Genomic DNA, 20,731 nt, shown 5'->3' on the forward strand with positions numbered 1-20,731 from the left:
TTCATAGTACCTAGGCAAATAAAACCTCCAAGTTCTTTCTTCTGGTAGGGATTGGATTGTAAATTAGATGTAGCGCAGCAAGAGATGACAAATACACAGAGAATACTAAAGAAGGAATATAGTAGAATGATGCTTATTATTCAGGAGAGGAGAACTCTGCAGATGTTTGTTCACATCTTTTTAGAGCTCATTTTCCTTTTGTCTGCTTTGTTTGCTAACACACTGAACATCCCTCAGCATGAGGACTGGAGAGAGGTCATCAATGCAATGGTAACCAGTAAGTTTTGTAAGAGATTATTAATGACCACTCCCGAAATTCATACAAAATATTTCACACATTCAAAATGAAAACAAAAAAAACCAGTGACTGATAACATGAAATCAACTAAGGAAATGGGACCTCGTGAACAGACATTTTTCTTTTCATAGGGCAAGGCAGCTGGGCATGGATTAAAAGCATATTGTCATGGCTCATTAATCTGATCTAGGTAGGTCCAGGCATTGTGGAGAAGGGATGGCTGTGTGGTGCAAGGTAACAAAGGCTCAAGTCCCAGAAGCTGTCATGTGAGGGTAGCATTGGTGTCTGGGTATACCTACACCATGACAAGGGAAAGGGAAAAAGACTGAGCAGTTATAAGTACATCAGTGCAGGAAAATGAGTGACCACATCTACACTGGCACAGGAATTCTGATCGGGCTTAAATGGGCAGCCTGACACTCAAGGTGTTTTTGAGAACACACAACAGTCATTTCATCAGAATAAAGACTAGGTGATGCCAAATGCACCTGCAGAAATACCAACCTGCCACGTTGCTCCCTTATGTTGCCAGGGCTTTTCAGTGACAGCATCACAGCCACTCATCCCAACTTACACGGGCTATTGCCAGCCTCTACCTTCCACAGCTATTTAGTTGACTGAGAACGAACCACTCAGTCTTCTCAGACCAAAAGCAAAATTATTTTAAAAGGAATTGTGGAGTAATGACGTGAAAATATTAACCCAAAAATAAACATATGCTCACCAGCAATTCCCTTCACAATTTGCAGCGAGATTCTGAGTCTGACAAATAAAAGCTCAAATCTGCTAGAATCCCAGCAACTTTGGTCACAGAGGGACTTCAGGAGAATCTACAGAGATGGCTCCCCTACACTGAAGCAGGATAATAAAAATAATACCAGAACCCCCTTCTTACAGAAGGGCTAAAGAGTGAGTGAGGAGGGGTGGTACTGGTGGTTAGTTGAAGGTGCTGCTCAGAGGGTGGTGTCAATCTACTGTGTACCACAGTACCACAGACAATGAAAACAACTCTCACACCTCTGCTCTTGTCAGAGTTTTAACTCAGTGGATTGTGAGAGCTGGAAGGACTAGTGACATACTCAAGAATATTTGCTCCAGCATGTAAAACCTGAATATACTTCTTTAGTCCCATTTTTCTTGAGTAGAGAAAAGCAAAAAGAGAAGGACATGTTTTCACTTCAAATATACTATGTGGAACAATTTGGTTTGCAACCAGGCAGCATCCCATAAATATTTTCTCTCTGTGCACCTTATTCAATACTTGCTTCAATCTACCAGAATTCAGATAGCAAAAAATTTGATTGAATGAAGACAGTGGGTGAAGCTGGTATACCACTCCCAACCAGGTCTGTAAAAATGGTCTATCTGCCAGCCAAACAGTGCTTCCTAGTATTTCATTCATGGAAAAACATCCTTAAGTTAGAAATACATAATGAAATTCATCTGCAGTGCAGTACTTTATACTCACTGTAGGAGAGTACTACAAAATCTCTCTGTGGGACATTAATGTTTTGCAATTTGCATGGCCTCTGAGGCTTCACTTTGGAAACCTCTGCTTTAGAGCATTTAAACAATCGGCATAATAAGAATTACTGACTCAGGATGTGATCACTGTATTTCCCAGTAATCAGCCTGATAAGTTTCCAAGACACTAACAGCTCTGTTCTGGAGTTTATTTATTCACTTCAGTGGGTTTATGCTATCTATTCTGTTTGTGAGATATTCTGCTTCCCTAAAAATATCCACTGGATGCTACTTCTTCTGCATACCCTGTGATTTTGATGAGCAATGAGAATGTTATTCTCCACTGGAACAGTAACTGGAAAATATATTTTTCCACTTCTAATTTTTAACCCTAGGATGAGGTCCCACAGACAGCTATCTTTAAATAGCAAAATGTTTTTAATGCACAGAAGGGAAATACATTCCTTCAGGGATTTGTGAGAGGTTTGCAAAGGAATAAAAGCAATAGCATAGGAAATTTATGCTGTTGTGGGGCAGGTATCCTTGCTGCAGAGAAACCCTTTCATACTAGTGGTCTGTGATGAGAGGTAAATGATTAAACCAGGACAGTAATATAATACTTAACCCTGAGGGAGTCCAAGTAGGTCAGGCTTCAGAAATGGCAGGGGCACTGCAGAAACTCATGCATCTGTCCCACAGCTACACTGAGGATTTTGGTTTCCAGTTCAATCAAACTTGCTATCAATAGGGAACATTAAAATAGCACTCTAAACTGAAAACACACCACCTTCAGATGTTTATTTAACAGTTGTTTTGGCAGCAGACAATTTAACAAAACACTGAAATAACCTTCAGAGGAATACTAAGCACCTAAGGAATGGTAAGGGAGCACAGTAAGAGTGCACACCATCTGGACAACGAGTTACTTGGCACCAGTTTGCAGCTCCATTAGTTGATGAGTCTTTCACACACAAGATAAAATTATTGCAGTGGTCTAAATTAAAGAACAAATGTACTCTTTGTCAATAATGCAGTCTGTTTACCAGTGTTCAATACAGCAGTTTGAATGTTCATTAAAATTTGAAAGTATAATAAATGAAACCGAGCAAAAGCGATTAGAACACTTATGTTTTAAATCTTTCAACTCCCCCATGTTTCCCAGAATTTATGTGTCAGCAAATTCAAGGCAGATGCTCAAACTGTAAATTGTGGTAGTTTCAGTTATGACAACTTGCATCACTGAGTGTTTACTGCCTAGGTTTTGAAGTGTAGATCTTGCTCTGAAAGTGACTCTTGTCAAGTCATGTTTGCTTTCCATAGATCAACAGTTTCCCTATCCTGTTCTGCAGAACACCAAGTGGGGTAATCTACAGGGAGCAGGCTTTCTGCCCAGTGTAAACTTCATATTCCATGTATTTGAAAACTGTTTATTACAAAGAAAACTATTTGCTTGCCTTCTTCTTTGTTGCTATTCTCATGGAAGCACCATCACTTTTCTTTAAAGGAGAAGATACTCTTTTGTAATGTCATGGCCTTCATTCACAGTCATGAGTGGTGAAAGCACCCATGGAAATTCAGCCATTTGATTTCTCCAGATGGATATAAAGTCACCTGCATGCAATCCAGGAGGCAAAAGGCATTTCTGTTCTGCAATGGTTACTTCCACCCCTAAATAAATGAGCCCCTCTCTAGGTACATAAAGTGCAAGAAAAAAATCCTCCTCTTGCATCTCTGCATGGCACTATCACACCAGTCTCTGCAATCCTTGGGGCATGAAGCTTCCCATGAACTCCCAAAGTACATGGGGATCCATTTGTGAGCAAATGTGTAGCCTTAAAACATCCCCCCTCTGTGCATCATACTCCATTCTGTTTTTCCACAGGACTTGTGTCTTACTGAATGCCAGAAGGGAGCAGTTCTGAAGATCAACCAGAACTGTGCAGTGAAGACAAACTGTTTCTTACAGGGATATTAAATAATTTGTCTTATAAATTAGAAGGTTTAGCAAATAGAAAGTGAATACAGAGGAGGGAAGGATGGCTCAGTTAAGTAACTAAAAGTTGCTCTGCAGAACAGGATTTATCTTTCCAGCAAAGCCCAGGCCAAAGGTCAAACAAGTCATTTAAGGCAGCAATCCAACTTGCAATGCCTGACATCAGAGTACTGACTAGATACAGTAAGGATTTAATTTGAAGTTCTGAGAGCTCATAGTGGCCACTGAAATCAGTGGTGTCTCTGCTTTGTATGAGCAGTGTTATATAATGCTGCTCACCTCAAGAATCTTAGTTACTACATACTGGGCATCCCAAAACTCAGTGGATGCAGAATCAAAGGGTTTATAGCAGGAGGGTCTGAAACAACACATGGAGTCTAGGAGCAGGCATGAATTATATGTTAAACAAAATGAGAATTAAAAATACTGAAGTATTTTTATGCTCACCCACTTTAAACACTAGATGACATGAAAGAAAATATCTGAGAAAAATAGCTGCATATGGCTACCTACTTAATACTGCATTGTAATGTTCCTGGCAGGGAGAAAGGGTAAAACTACCTCAATTCTAACTTTTTGATTATTTGACTTTGCAATATCTGCAACACTCTTTTTAATATAATAGATGAAAGCAAACCCCCAAACCATCATCTATTTATTTTCTGGATGAAAAATGTGTATATGCATAACTAGAGTTATTTTACTACTATAGAGTTACATTATTTTACACTGCTTAAATTATAAAGGAAGGGCTGCAGGCACATGCAGATTTTAATGATGGATTGGAATGAGGTTTCCTGGTTCATACAGATGAAACAATCTTTTTTTTTATTTTTTTATTTTTATCAAATATAAGGAGTTCTAAAATAATAAATAGGAAATCGGGATGTTGCTGAACTGGAGAGGGAAGTTTTTTAACCAGTGTGGAGGAAACAAATTGTCAATCCAAGTAGCAAGAAAAAAATCTTTCAGATGAAGATATATCCCTTCTGTCTAAAATTTCACTAGTTATCTCAGGAATCCCTGGACAAAAATGAGATATTCTAGGTCTGGAACCAGCAGGATAGGCAGCAAAACAGAGACCTGAGTGGTCAGCTGAAGATTTCTTGAAGTGATTCCATTTTTCCTCATGTATTGTGTAAGCAAAGGAACACAAGCCAAAGGCTGATTTCACAGAACCACTGGAAAATGATTTGTCTACCACAAAATGCTTATGAAAGCAAAGGTAAAAAACTTGTGTGTGTACAAATGGATATGTACACATATGGATATACGAACCACATATGTGGTTCACATGGTGAACCACAGCCCCTTCAGTGCAGTTCCTCTGATAGCATCTGCCTCAGCCAATAAACAAAGCAGAAACACTCCAGTGCAATATAAGACAGTAAAAGCAATCTCCCAAATAAAGCATCTCCACTAAGGGTTTCCAAGTCAATGGCCTGTCTATGATGATGGTGGACCAAGATTTGAGACACTGCTCTAGCAACCTCAGTAAAAGCAGCTGTTTCATGCCTCCTGTAGCTGTAACAGGCCCCCTGTACTCATCCATTCTTGGATTACACTATAATGATTCATACTTACACCTCCTGAATATGTTAAAAAAAGAGCAACTAAATGATGAATGCATTAGGCCATGCATTCTGGCCCTAACCTGGAGTTACACAGCCCAGAGGAAGAGACCTAGCTAGGAAGAATAAAAGAAACCACTGACTGAGACAGACATGAATGAGGAGGTGCTACTCTGTATTTGTTAGGATGTTTTGGGTAGTATTAATTCTGTTTTAGTATAAAACATGCACAGCATGAAGTAAGCAATCCAATGGTGTCCTTTGACAACATATTTTTTACCACCTATTCTTATGAATTGGCATGCTTCTGTAGGAGAAGCTGGAGATGCAGGCAGGATGGATTTTGGGACTTAAAAAGAGATCTCTGCAGTATATTCACTGAATTACTTTTGTTACTTTCAAATTTCGTTTCAGTCTGAATGGGATTACAAAGATACCTGAAATCCCTTCTGGTCTTGTATTTCCATGAAATTGCTCAAAAAGGTTTCCCAGTTTTCATGGAAGTGGTAAAAGGACATAATTTTTCCTTCAAGAAATATAATGATCCTACCTAGAAATGCCCATTCCTAGCATCTCAAATTGGAGAAAAGATATTTGAAAGAGTAATCCTCACATAGGCATTTCTCCCATAAAAGAGAATTATTCTCATCAGAAAAAAAAATAAAATATGAGAGACAGATTTCAGTGTTAAGTAAAACCATTTTGATAAAGAAACTGGAAAGAAAGGCAATGCAAACAGCACATTCTACATTGCATGCTGTAACATATGCACTCACAGTTAGCCCAATGATTCTTCATTTTCTATCATATTGTCATAATTTTTTAAAAGCTAAATAAAAACTGTGATACTATCTCTGATGCAAACTGAAAATTATTCAGAGATGTTCTCAGCTCATTTGAAGGGTGAGAATAGGTTGATTGAAACAAACAACGTGTTGGTTTGAAGGCAGCTGAACAGGGAGTTTAGAAAATGTTACTGCTCAAAGAGAAGAGACCAAGAGAAGAGTCTACAGGCTCCCAGAAAATATTTACATGGCAGCAGCACCAACCTTGAACTATGTAGGGAGTGTTGTCCTCTCTGAGCAGTGAACACACGGGCCGAGGCGCAGGGGCTGGAGGCCTGTTCATGATAAAGGACCTGCAGTGCTTCCTTTTCTCCTCCTCCTGCTCCTCCTGCCCCAGGATGAGGTCGTACACACATTCATCCAGTGCCACACAAGTGTAGGGGTGCTCCTCCTCGCTGTCCTCCTCGCAGGTACCTTGGTCTTCTCTGCAGCATGCAGTTGTGAGTCCATCACCCTGTTCTCTCTTACTCCTGTCCATCACAAAATTCCTCTCTGAAAAAGGAAGGAATTGTGCTGCATGTACAGGGTAAAGAAAGGAGATTATGACTTATCTTATAGCTTTAGAGTTTCCTAAAGTAGCTCAGAGAGCTCATTTCACTTCTAAATTAAAGCACTCTGATTTTCAGAGGCTTCTGATCATCTAACTCAGTAGAGAGGGTGTCCCAAAGGAATAATTCCAACTGCAAGGCCCCCTCATGATTTCACATCAGATCATCAAATGCAGATACTTAGCTATTGGCCACAAAATAAATGGATTTATTTGCAGAAATACTGAGTGACCCAGCTGCTCTTGTGAGAGGTATACCACCATGTAAGTCATGGTAACTAACATGTAACTCATGGTTAAGTAAGTGGTACCTACAGCCCTTGGCATTCTGCAAAGTCAAGATGTTTGTTACCTGTTGCAAAAATGACTTTAGAACTGAAACATAGCTTAGGAAATGTTGGATTTTGTGTTTCCTACCTCTTCAATATCCCATGGGGTTTTGAGGTCTTTACAGATCTACTGCTGGCCAAGGTGAAAAAGAAATTGAAGAACTCCTTTGCAATGCAGGTAAAATATAGGAGCTCCTACAATCTATGCTAAAACTATTTAACCTTCCCCCCTCCAAAACCTTCCACATCTCTCTGTGCTCCCTATACTTCATATATTTCACAGTACAGCTACTCAGAACTTGCTTTTCCATAGTTTTTGCCTTTTATAGCATTAAAAGGCATTGATGTTTTTTCTAATACCCGGGTTTGTTTTGATTTGCCTTAAAACATCCACAAACTGCCAAGATTGAGAAGCTGTCACTGAGGCTGGTCTTCCCATAAATGTTCATAACTTCCTTGGCATGATTACCCATCTTTCCTGCAAAAACAGTATACCTGCCTGGAATTCTTGTACTGACTCACATTCCCCTTGTGCTGTAATTTACTGCCTGTACATATGTGTATCTGCTAAACTTGGCTGTGGTCACTAGTGGTGTTTTCAATGCTTTGGCTGCTATTTAAAGAATTACCTGTTTATGTGTTCAGAGGAGCTAAACAACCTTTGTAAGTGGGATACATTTGTTAATGGGATGTATTAATAATAGTATGTACTATTAACATCCATTCTGGCTAAGATACATGTTTTAAAACCACAAGTGGTGTTAATACACCTGCCATATATAATATGAATAATATTTTGTTTCTAGGTCACTATATACTTTCTCTGTAGGACATTCTTTCTTTCAACTTCCACAGGGGCACTCTCAGGCCACTGCCAAACATGAAGAAGAGGGGACTTGACTTCGAGGTACTCCTCAACAACTCTTAAAGCAAGCAGCTGGCTAAAAATATGTAGCAGTAAGTCATTACAGTTCCTCTTTGAAAGGAGGAATCATCTTCATCTAGAGAAATTCTGATACCTCATTCCTCAGTGATGAAACCACAGCTCAAAACAGAATAATTCAGTTCACATTTTAAATGAACTATCATCACGGGAGCATTTTTAGCTGAACTCTGCTATACCCACACAGGAGTTGGCACAGGACACCAGGAAACTTTCTCTGCTGGTACACACATGCAGACAGAGAGCATTTGGCAGAGAAGGTGACATTATTGTGGTGATGTAGCCATATAAGAACTATTCCAAGACGGGCATTTATAACAAACCTACTCCAACAAATCCTGTGTGCCAAAACTGATCCCTCATTTATAGATACATATAGATGCAGCTGAGTGGTTTGTGGGAAGCAAAACATACCCTTAATGTAAATTTTATTCTGCCCCTTTTTCTCTTAGACTTCACTTATGACTTTCTACCTATAGCCATTGCTTTCCTGCAAAACAGAATACAGGATAAAATCCTACCTACAGCAAGGCATTTCTGCCTAATTATGTGAACGTCAGAGTGCTTGGTGATGGTAATTTAAGATTTTAATAGGTTACACCATGTTTGAAAACAGAGTTAACAGTAATAAGCTGTAGAGATACTGAGAAGCAATTTGTGTGCACAATTATCAGCAGTGTCTATAAGATATAAGAAAGGCTTATTTTCCCCCTATGCAACTATTTAAAACTGGTATTTAAGCTTGAATTATTTTGCATACTTGTTTTTCCCAATAAATAAAATTGGTGATCATCCCTCCTGAAACAGATGCAATAGTACTTTGAGTTTCTTATCACTTTAATGAAACTACAACACAAAATTTATTTTTTTACTCTGGGGAGGATGTATTAAAAAAAGGAAAAAAAGGCAAAGCATTTGTCAGAATTTCTGCCTCTCTTTTCAATCTGGAATATAACTTTTCACTTCTAAGTACCTACAAAATTGACTAAAATGGAGAAAGATACTGTTACTTCTCTCTGCATGGTCAGTTTCTAAAAATTCTATTAATTTTAATGTGAAACTTCAAGCTGTATATTAAATCACCATAGCATTTAATATTTTGAAATGGTAAATAATAATGAAGTCAACTTGACAAAAAATACAGGCTTCATCTTTGTTTCAAGCCTCTCTTGCTAATCCAGTGCACCATGCACTATTTGGCAGCTCTTTGAGATAGATGGAGTGAGAAAAAGCTGAACCCAGCAGCCCATACCACCAGTATTTACCTGATAAACCTGGTCATGAGTATTTTGATGCAGCAAAGGCCACATGCAGATGCTTGTTTTGCAGAGTTAGGGCCTCATATGCACAAGCTTGCTTTGTAGCATCAGGGCTGTCCTGCCCAGCTACTGCCAGAAGTGATCAAACCAATCTCTACAGCAGCACATTGTCTGTCTTGCACATGTTTGTATCTGGGTTTTTTTTCCTCCCAAGATCTTACCTTGTAATGAATTATGCAGATTGTCCTGTCTTTGGATGCCAGGCAGATTTCGAGGGGGAGGAGGGGGTGGCCTCTTGCATAAAAAGCAATCTCTCCTGCTCTCTTTGAGCTCATCCCCTACATTGGCATACAAACTGCCAGGACTGTTGTGAATTCTGTAGGAATCCTCCTCTTCTTCATTTTCATATTCTGTCTCCTCTCTGCTGTCTTTTAGGTCATCCTTCTTTTCCTCATCCACCTCGACTTCTTGTTGGCATTTCGATCCAACTGCATATTGATCTCTTGAGTTCTGCTTGGCTTTTAATATTAAAGAAAGCATTATTTCATTTAAAAATTGTCATCTGGAAGCATTTCTTGTTTCAAGGATTCCTACAGAAGCAACACAATGGCTAATAAAACTTTTATGAATTGATACAGCAGGAAAGCTGTCAAATTCTTACCATCAGTGAAGAGCATTTTAAATATTTACTAAATCAACAGTGGAAGTTTTCACTGTGTCTTGCTACTCTGATACACACCATTTTCGTGTGTGCAATGTTAAACTTTTCTAGAGCAGCTGTCAGAATGAAATCACACACGTTTTCCTTGCCTCCAGAATTTCTATTACGTGACTTTCAAAGCAGCACAGTGCAACACTTGGCAAAATAAAGCCATAGCTCACTCATCTGTGTTACTGCTTTTTGTACAAGGGGATTTAGGTGCTAATTTGAATCTCTCTGAAATGAAATAAACACTGTCCATGGGAGACATGACTATAGACTTGTGGAAACAGAGCTCTTCTGTCTCTAGTGACCCACAGACCTAGAACAAAGTGGAGGGATATGAAAGTGTACATTTTAATCACTACGTACTGCATCAACATTTTAGTAGTCAACCTCAGTGATGTAACAGAGTAAACTACACAATCTGCCAGCAGACTTAACTGAGGCCTTGAAGTAGGTTTCCATTCTGAGTTATAATTTGGGGATGCCTGCCTTTCACCACTGATTCAAATAGGAAGTTAGGGCATTTACCTGGCTAACATGGTACAATTCATACTCTTTTCCCAGGTGTTCACCCTGAGTTGTTCCCATATACAATGTGACAGAGACAGTGAAAATTTTAGCAGAGCAAACCTGTTGTTTCACAGTGTCTATAATCTACCTCTATGTGCTAAAGCAACCAGTTTGAACTTAGCAAGAAATGTCCTTTTCATATGTATGAGAGAAAAATATAAAATTTTCAACAAGATAAAAAGAGGATTAAACTTAGTCTCATAGATCCATGATACTGTAAGGTATATGCCATTGGTAAATGCAAACAAGCAACTTTGCAGTTTTCAAGGAGAATGCATACAACCACACAGATCATCAGCAGGCTTGTCACCAATTTATGCTTGAAAGTAGGAACATCAAGCTGCAAAATGTCAACTATCTATGCCTCCATACAGGACTTGACTGTACCTGTAGGCAGTGCCTCCCCTTTTATGAAGGTTCTTCTCTGAGAGCTTGGGGAATTCAGCAGTTTTCTAGATTCAGAATGGAGATCACAAATTTCCAGAGTTTAAAAGGAGGGGTGATTGCATTGAGGTATCTCATACTGAGCAAGAACTTTATTATCTCAACTGAATCCCTCAATTGCCTTCTCCTTTTAGGACATCTACCCTCCCTGGAAGTTGCAGTACCACATGGAAATGGAGAGTATTAGAGTAACTTACCCTTTCTGCCCATGAACTCATTCATTTGATACAGCACATGGTACATTCATTTGACCCTACCAACAAAGCTGTCTAACAGCATGACTTACCCAGGGCTGGTGGAGTTTCTGAGCCTAACATAAGATCACAAGTGTTGCTGTGTTCCACTTCCTCCTTGCAATTAGTGAAATCACTTGCTGCACAATTCTAGAAAGAAAAACAATGGAGAATACTTGTTTTAGTAGGATTATCTCCTATCTTCACGTTTTGCTATTGATATAATATACAACATTCTGCTAGGAGGAAAGTGAAGACAGGAACATCATGCATTTGCAACTATGTAGTGGTAAACACACTGCAGGCAAAAGGACCGTGCATCTCTGGATACAGTGAAAGGACACAATGTTCTGACACAAAACACCAAGTTTGCACAGGAAGGATTTAAGCTCATTGACCTTTCTCTTTCCCCTAGCACTTTGCTGGGCTGTCTAGACAGTTCCCAGCTCTGCTCCCAACTGTGAAGCACTCAAAGATTAAGAGAAAGTTGAGTAACAGCAAAACATCAAGTCCATAGGGCATGACTGAGGAGCTCAAAGGTGCAAGAAATCTCTGGGGAGTCCATTGCAAACAGTGGCTTGTACCAAAAGTCACGTGTGTGCTGAGAAACCAGTAATGGGCATGAAAAGCATGTTTGGCGTTCTACCTCAGTGACCAAATGTGGCAGAGTGGTGTTTTATTCCTCTAGAATGCTGTTATGTTCACACAGTGCTATGCAAAATTAGCCCAAGGAGGTTCAGAACAATCAGTTCTCTAAAACATTATCAGTGTATTTCCTCAAGCTGAAGAGGTACAAACTTCTGCTCACCAGTGAAAAGCAAGCCTGTAACACAGCTAAATGACAGTTCTGCTGTCTAGAATATAGAACACACATTTATTAATTTCTGATTTTCAGAAACAACTGTAATTTCAAAAAAGTGACAGTTTTTTTAGAGAATCCCATCAGGACTGTGATTCTCATGTAAGAGCAATACAAAACTACCCTCTATAGACAAAATGGAGCCCTCAATAATTAATCAGTACTTTTGAATCACAAAATGTTAACTCCAGGGGCTTGGATATGCCAGCCCCAAAGCAGGTAGGGAAACACCATGGTCCATATATCATCCAGACTGCAAGATTAATTACAAGTAGAATAGTGGACAGAAGTCAAGAGGAAGAACTGATAGGCAATTACACCCTTCTGCATGGTACAGAAAATGATTCTCATCATGCTGGAGCTCATGCTGGACTCTCAAGGAGTTTGTTCCAGGTATCCTTCTGTCTTGGGGCACCCACAGCCACTGCCCAGGGATAGAGTGCTCCCTGCATGAAAGAGGAAAATATTTTGAGAAATAGCAGGAAGAATACCTTCTTCCTTGCTGCTGTTTTACGGAGCCATCTCCTGAACACCAATCTGAAGACACTGCAGCCACCAGACTGTGCAACAGGTGCCTCCCTGGCTCGCTTTGCTGCTTTACAAACACACCTGGATCTCTACACATCTCCAACATCAGAGGATTCATCTCCACCTTCTGTGCCCATATAATGTGCGCATCAGAGAGAGAATCTTGTTTTTCTTGAGCTCCCCTATTATCTATATAGTTCCTTTATGCTTCACAGGAACAGGATACCTCTCTCAAAAGCCCCAAAGTTAGGGCTTTTCAGAATATTTATTTTCAAAAGATTTAGGCCTGCATGTGCTAAATGTAAGTGTACATTGTGTGAGTAAAAAAGTACTTTGATATGTTTCCTGTGAAGAGAAGATGTATGTAGAAGAAACCAAGCAAGGAGAGATCTAGATATAAGTTCTCCTGTTATGACACTGGAGTACACCCAGGAAATTCTTTCAAGGTGAAATCTGAATGTTTCAGAAGACTGAAGGTCAGCTGTCCTGCTAGTTTATAGCTGCTCCACTGATAATGCTGAGTCATAGGGAATTCAGGATGCAATTCAGAAGTTTAGCCCCTGACTACACATTTTAAGTCTCCTGGACCTGTGAGACACAGAAAGGCTGACAGGTGTAAACAGTCTTTAACTAAATATATTTACACTAGAAAAAAATTCTGTATAATGAATAAATTATTGTCAGAAGTCTCCTCTGACTCTGGCCATGTTGACACCGTGCAGCTAAAAATCATGCAATGTCTCCAAAGGCAGTGGAAAGTGTCCCTATTTAAGAATGCAAAGCAAAGTAACTAAACTGGAATAATGCCATGACTCAGCTTGCAAACCTTGCCATGGTGCCCTGAACGAATGACCATTGCTTTTTAAGTGTCTTTTACATGGTTTGGTCATGTAACTTGAGTGTAGTAGCACAGCTGAACTTCCAAGCTGTTTGAGCCTGTTTGGCTGAAAATGGGTCTTTGGCTTATTCTAGAGATCTATTATGGATGTCAAGCCACCTTCCAAAGGAAGAACTAGCTTAACTGGAAACCAGCACCACAAAAAAAAAAAAAAAAAATTATTGCTCTCAGCACGAAACTGCACACAACAGACTATGGGAGAGGGTTTTGAATGTTTGAAACTTGTTTATGAGTTACCAAAATAATTTTCTTACCTCAGGATGCAACAGGAATGCATTGAAAGTTCTCTGAGAGACTGAAATTGTTTCAAGTCCTAAGATTAAATGCCACCTCTCAACATCAAAATGTAGATACCTAATTTTCTTTCATTTATCTATTTTAACTGTCTTGATTAACTGACTTTCAAAAAGGTAAAGTTTTTTAATAGCTTCAAAGCTGTTCCTCTGATACAAAGCCTGAGGTGATTTATCTCAGCACTTTACTCAGGAATTCATTAGGAAAAGTATTATAACCTGTCACATTGTTCATGGAGGTCTCTGGGCCTTCAAGGAGACAAGTGTAGTTGTTGGTTGCTATAAAGATGTTTCTGTATGACTGTATCAGTCTTGAAGGCAAAAAAGTTTAGAGAATTAAAGTCTTTGCTAAAAGCTTTTGGTATAAAGTACTGAATTTATTAATTATTTAATGATATCAGATTCCAACAATAACCATCTCGTCAGCATTTTTTACAATGCTTTTCTGAAGAGCCATTTTTGTAAGGCACATTTTTGAAAGATACTCTCCTTGTTAAACTGAGACAGAGTCATCCACCCTGGCAAGGGCTGACAGCATTGAAATTAGGTAAATTTACCTTATTGTACAGTGGGGAATGAAACATTAAAGAATGCAGAGGAATCTAACCCAACAGTAATGTTGTATCAAGTTACGGCAAGAGCGAGAAGCATCTGGACATCACCACTTCATTTATAAACAGTTATATGTAAATATATCAATCACAGCTCACATTAGCTTTATGTATGAGATATAAATGGATATATCTAAAATATATCCATACCTTGTATTTATAGAAACAAAGTAAGAACTCCTGATTTGTGTAGGGCGATTTGATCTTCTTCTGGATTCTAGGGCATTTCCAGCTGCCTGTTGGACAGAATTCAGGTTTGCAAGTAGACATCCCAAAAATACCCTCCAGTCACACTCAGGCCTGTTCTTCCCAGGCTCAGACAAATCTGGTTGCCTGATTTGTTTATAACATGTCACCACAACATTCCTTCTTATCCCACTCCCAACATTCAAAGTTTGCAGTTCTGCCAAGAGATGCGTTGCTCATTTGTCTGTCTCCCACTACTCTGTAGTTCAGCATTTCAGAGCAGAGGACAACTATGGCATGGCTGTCTTACAGGCACAGTTTTAGGCATCCTCTTCTGACTATCAAGCAACAAAATAACATTGCCTATTGCTGCCAGTCACCCGGAGTTGAACCTGTGTTGATCACCAGGAAACACCAATTTCTACCACGTGACTTCCTTGAGACACACCAATCTGAAAGATTCCAGCAGCTGCCCTCTCCCTCTGCTGACCTGGAGTCCTGATCCTCCTGGGATTTTAAGAAACAAGTGGACAAATGCTGCTTAAGGCTACCACAGTCTATATGGGCTTGCTAGAAAGGCTGCAAGAGCAAAGCAGAGCCCAGATCCAAGTACAGCAGTGCTTTTAAAAGTATCTGATACCAACTAAGCGGGTATGTGGATGTCTATGTCTTTGGAGTCAGGGCATCCTAAAGAAAATAAGTATTTTCTCTAAATGTCATTAGAGAAGAAAACCAAGAGGAGATGGTCTCATTTGCACTTTTTCTTTCAGCACCTTTTGTTTCTTTTTTTCTCTCCAGTGCACATCTCAGGCAGTCCTTTCTGAAAAGTAAAATCAACAGCTTTGAAAACGTAGAAGCTGATGTGAACTGCAAACACTTCAAAATTTCATGTAACTGTATTAAGAGTGTGCCCACTCATAAATCATTACACTGGCTCATGGACTTGGAAGGAATTTGAAAAATTTTTCTATTATTTAAATTGCTAATAAGGTACTGAATAGTACAAAAACCAGGATAACACTAATTAATAAGCCTTTCCATTTTCACAATGAATAGTTGAAAAAGACCCTTATAAAAACATTTCTAATTATCTTATTATCTTGTTAGCTCCATTTCATTTTGTGCCTTGATCCTTCTTGCAGTATTCTTAAGTGTCTATGCTACAATTCTATCTTGACATTAGTAACTTGATACTGCTTCTACTTAGTGTGGACTTCATTCTCCTACTTGGGGTTGTTCTCTTGCTACTCTTTCAACCTTTCCTTCCTACTGAGGTAAGTGTGCACTTGGATATGCTTTTTTTTTTAAAAAAAATGCTGCTATTATGCTGTTATTTTTCATTCCTGTCATAGAAACTAGATACAATAACAGATCACTCTTACCAAGGTTACCCTGTCTGGACAACTTCAATGATTTCCTCTTTGTTTACACAGAAAAGAGCCCTCTAGCAGTTTCCTTCACTTAAAATGTCAAAATCTTATAAATGCATTTAAAAACTTGTTGGATAATGTCTCCTGCTGTATTCCTTTCCAGGCAGATGCTGGTGACCTGGACCTCAGCAAAAGCCTACGTGCTGGTACACAAACACACTGAAAATGTCCTCCCACCAGGAGTGAATTTAAGCACAGAAGAAAACAGGATGTAAATAGGGTAAGTAATTTCTGGACCTCAAGACAGAAGAAATTGTTTTCCTTGGCTGGATGTTTCCTCCATTTCTTTGTCATAGGCATACCAGATTTTCTTTCTAATGTTCTTGCTTTCAGAGAAACTGGACTGAAACACAGCAGTTGGATTTTTTTTTCCCCAGCCCCAGGTGGTTTCTTGTAGCACTCTGACCTGCCAGCGCTGTCTGCTTAGACTCTTGGTGCAGCAACTGAAGCAAAAGGGATATATTTACATTTGGCATTCATCTTCACAGTTTTTGCTCCTTTTCTCTCACCCTCACTGTGGTGTAGCCTACACTGTGCCCATTATCACTGACCTGCCAGAGCTTTCCAGAATGCAAAGGTGAGAACTAGTGTACTGTAGGAAATATTTTCCATTTGCACTCTCAGTTCTTCATGAAATGCAAGCAGGCAATTCATTCAGTTCCAACTGCATCCCTGAGCCTAGTGACCAGCTATTCAGGTTATAAAATTTTTTCTAACTCTCAAGTCTGCATTAATTACTAATATTCACATATTCTACAATGTAAAATATTCATCAAAGTACTGTAAGTGTTTAAGTATTTATGACTCATTTTTCCCAGGGTCCTGTATGAGCACCTGGAGAAATGACTGAAAAAGTGAGCTTCATAAAATTGATGGCATGCATGAGGACAGCTCCAACATTGTTGTTCATTAGCTTTATTAATGTCAATCACCTTTACTACCCTATTAGCTTGCTTGATAACTCAGGCTTGCAAAAACCATGAGAGAACCCTACAGCATAAGGGCAATGAAACATTCAATACAGTGTTATAATCCAAGAAAAAATCCAACCTGGTTGTAAAGGCAGGCAAGTGGGAAGAACAGTGGTGGAAGGAAGCTTTCCTGCACATGTTCTGCAATACAATACTGAAATACACAGTGGTTTAAAGCAGTGTGGGCTGCACAGCCCAGGGGCTGAATCCAGCCCTTGAAACACTTGAACTCGCCCTCCTGGCCTAAGCAAGACTTGTCCTAGAAAAAGCCGAGAACAGCATATATTAGCCTTCCAGCCAAAACTGCTGCTGCTGTCTGCTTGCTGCCCGTGTGTCAGAGCAAGCTGATGTGCAAGGCAGTCTGCTCTCTCAGGAAGCACAGCTGAGCCAGCCCTGTGATTCCACCCCGCTGTCCTGCTGGGCCCTCAGCTTTGCTGTGTTTCACCACAGGTGAGAGAACAGAGCCTCAGCCCCACACCACACCTCGCACTCGTGCACATCTCAGGCTGTGCCCAGGAGCTGCACATGCGGCAGAACTGCTGAGCCAGAGAGACCAGTGCATCCACCTCCCAGAAATGAATTAGAAGACCCTTCCCTGCTCTACTTGTTTACAGGAAAAGTGCAAGGGCATTAGAAGTCCCTGTGACTTTTCTCACTGATGATTTTCAATGTTATGTTTCCCACAATTTCCCTTCAATTTGCTGTGTCTGATTGAGGTCTTGTGTTATCGGTACCAGATGTCAGAACTCACGGTGTCACTAACATCCATTAGCCAGCTGGGCAAGAGGCAACTGACTTAAAACTGTGTGTGCCACACAAGTTAGACCACAAAAAGAACAGGTATTTAACATCAGTAACTGTTTTTGAATAAAGCTGCTCATTCTAGGAACAAAAGGCACTGACTTATCTCTTACTCAGAATGACTTCTCAGAGTAGAAAGAAATCATAATTTATTGCAAAGCCCTCATGCCTTCCTCACACAGCTGCTTACACCATGTGGCTTTTTGTTAGATGTCTGGACATAATAAACACAGCAGTGTTGTTGAGTCTTAAATATATATATGACCCCTATCCCCTTTTGCCTTTGACATACATCCACTAGGTCTTTAACTCTCAACAGTTTTAATTGTTCAAGGTCAGGATGGAGAGGGCTTTAAGCAACATAATCTAGTGGAAAATGTTCCTGCCCATGGCAGATGGGGTGGACTAGATGATTTTTAAAATTCTCTTCTGATTCTACCTGAGCAGGACACAAGATTTTTGAATCCTTCAAAGGCACTTCCCTGCTGTGTAAAACTGCAGCATTATGATTCCCAGATTTATTTTTTGGGGCCATAGGTATATGCATAACTGCTTCAATTATCTGTATGAGTTTCAGTTTAATCCAACACTTTCTACTTTTTTTAATGTTAATTCAAATCAGGAGTATCATATGATCTGGTGGACAAGCATACTTATGTGCTGATTACACTAATCCTAACAAATTAGAACATAAAAACCACAAATAAGGTACAAAACTAAGCAAGAACACAGAATGACAGTAAAAATAATACTATGATATTCACAGTAATTTGTAAGATTATCTCTGCATAAAATTTGTCAGAAGTCTCAACTGCTGCCATGTTTCCTGCAATGCTGAAAGATAACAAAATGCTAGAGTTCCCATTCCAATATGCTAAAGGTACATAAAATGTACATTAACTACCAAAGATAGATTACATAAAAAAATTAGAAATAAAATGCTCCATTGCCAAAATCTAATGATGTTGCCATCAGTCTGGAGCAAATGTATGACTGAAATAAATGATTTGTACTATATTAAGAAATGAAACAAATTAAAACATCAATGAAAACCAACTTTAGGCTGAGAGATTTTAATAACAGCAAAAAGGAATTGTTTAACTTGAAATCATCTATTGTAGTCTTAAATAATTTCCTTCTGGGCTCCCTTATTAAACTATTTTATTTGCATGTCTGCTTTAACTTCATTACAAGCAGATCTACTGCACTGGCATATCAGCCAGCATCCCTAAACTGATCCCCACTTGCAACATTATTTTGTGCAATTTCACACTTACTTTGTATGCTTGTCTATCAAATCATAGCACACTTTCTGCAACTTTTTTGACTCCTGCTTTTCACTGAGTTTCTGGAGAAAAAAAAAAAAAGCCAAAAAGAAAAGCCCTCTCTTTGTAGGAAGACACCCATGGGGAAACAAATATACAAAAAAGACCCAGAATAAGTAAAGGCTTCGTGTGTTGATAACTGTTCACTTACACAGCCTTCATGACTATGGCTGTGAGAGAGAAACATTTACTGCAAGAGAAGCAAAAGGAGACTTCTAATCACAAAACTAAATTTACTAGTATATACAAAAAAAAGTGCTTTTTAAAAATTTTTCAAATTTTTCAAATTCCTGCAGTCTCCATTTGAAGAATTTCCTCTTCTGAGCATTTATGCTGTTCTCTAATCTAGCTACTAAGTATCAAGGGATTTTTCTTCTGAACATTCCAAAATAAAATTTCTCCTCAGACTCATTTTAGCTCATTTCTCCTTTAATGACAATTCTTGTTACTTCACTTTTCACACACCCACACAATTTTTTGAAAGACTTTCAAAGAGTACTGACTCCTCTGAACAAAATATCCACTGCTGTTTGACAGGCAGTGTAATCATTGCAAACTCCACAAAAGCACCCCATCTCTCACACAGGTTAATTTTTCAGTCTAGCAGGGTAAGAATTTTTTCTTGCATTTTTGATTTTTTTTTCCCTGACAAAGAAATAAGCATTCCCTAGAGAGCTTCTCTTTCACTTGATGACTGTGATTACACTGTTTGAACTCCCAGTGTAGTTACTAAATTACCACTCCCTTTGCAGATCCAGGGGTAGCAGAGAGAGAATCACAGAATCATTTAGGTTGGAAAAGACCTCCAAGATCATCAAATCTAACCACAAAGCTAACCCTGGTAAGTCCCACTAGGCCCTGTCCCTAAGAGCTGTGGCAGCTTGTACGACCAAAACCTGAACCAGCTCCACTCCTTTGCCAAGCCAGCACCTGCTGACCTTCTGTCTGTAGAACTTCAGTTATTAATTTTCCCTCCACTTAATTTCTTTAATATTTGGGAGGTTTTGCTTTACATTTGCTGAAATCAGTTCATTAAACCAATAATTTCAAGCAGTAATTTTCTGCTGGTGAGCACTGCCTGTGGAACCAGCAGTAGTACTGATACACTCTCAGCTGCAGGAACGTTCAGAAATGCTCAGGTCCCTGCAATTGGAAGAGAAGGTTGAAGATTAATTAAGTGACTGACTTACAGGTAATACAACAAATTTTTACATCTCATACCTGTTTACTTCTGCTTTTGTGTCTCTTGGATGGCACATACGAAAGCTCTTTTTTTTAAAATCCAAAACAAGAAAAAGTCATTGGCTCTGAAAACCTCTTTGAAACTCTTAGCAAATCATATAAGCAGGTAGGAATTTTGCCTTTGAAAAGCGTAATTATGTTTTAGATGACTTCAGTATCATCCAGGAGTGTGAAATGTTTCAAATACTGCAGAGTAAGGACAGCTAGACAGAAACACACCTGAAAGTGTAATGAGCAAGAAGAAGAGCAACACTTGTGGAAAGCTCAAGATTAGCACAACAGAACAGCTAATGCTTAAGTAAGAAGAGTAAAAAAATGGCATTAGCAAGGTTTTGGGCTCCTGAAAGAATCAGTGACTATCCAGAAGAAAAGGAAGAGGATGCAG

At 39.2% G+C, this 20,731-nt stretch overlaps 1 protein-coding gene across 1 annotated transcript in view; it reads right to left on the bottom strand.

Annotated features, from left to right (window-relative positions):
* The window catches only part of BANK1 (B cell scaffold protein with ankyrin repeats 1), a 133,872-nt gene that overhangs the window by 13,476 nt on the left and 99,665 nt on the right, over nucleotides 1-20,731 (bottom strand). Inside the window, exons 9-11 of the mRNA XM_023924649.2 lie at nucleotides 11,256-11,352; nucleotides 9,471-9,767; nucleotides 6,376-6,663 (exon numbers count right to left, since the gene is read on the bottom strand). Of these exons, the coding sequence (XP_023780417.2) occupies nucleotides 6,376-6,663; nucleotides 9,471-9,767; nucleotides 11,256-11,352 (682 nt within the window). The remainder of the gene's footprint in view (nucleotides 1-6,375; nucleotides 6,664-9,470; nucleotides 9,768-11,255; nucleotides 11,353-20,731) is intronic.

The sequence above is a fragment of the Cyanistes caeruleus genome, chromosome 5 (genome assembly GCF_971803275.1).
Source record: "Cyanistes caeruleus chromosome 5, bCyaCae1.hap1.1, whole genome shotgun sequence".
Lineage (NCBI taxonomy): Eukaryota > Metazoa > Chordata > Aves > Passeriformes > Paridae > Cyanistes > Cyanistes caeruleus.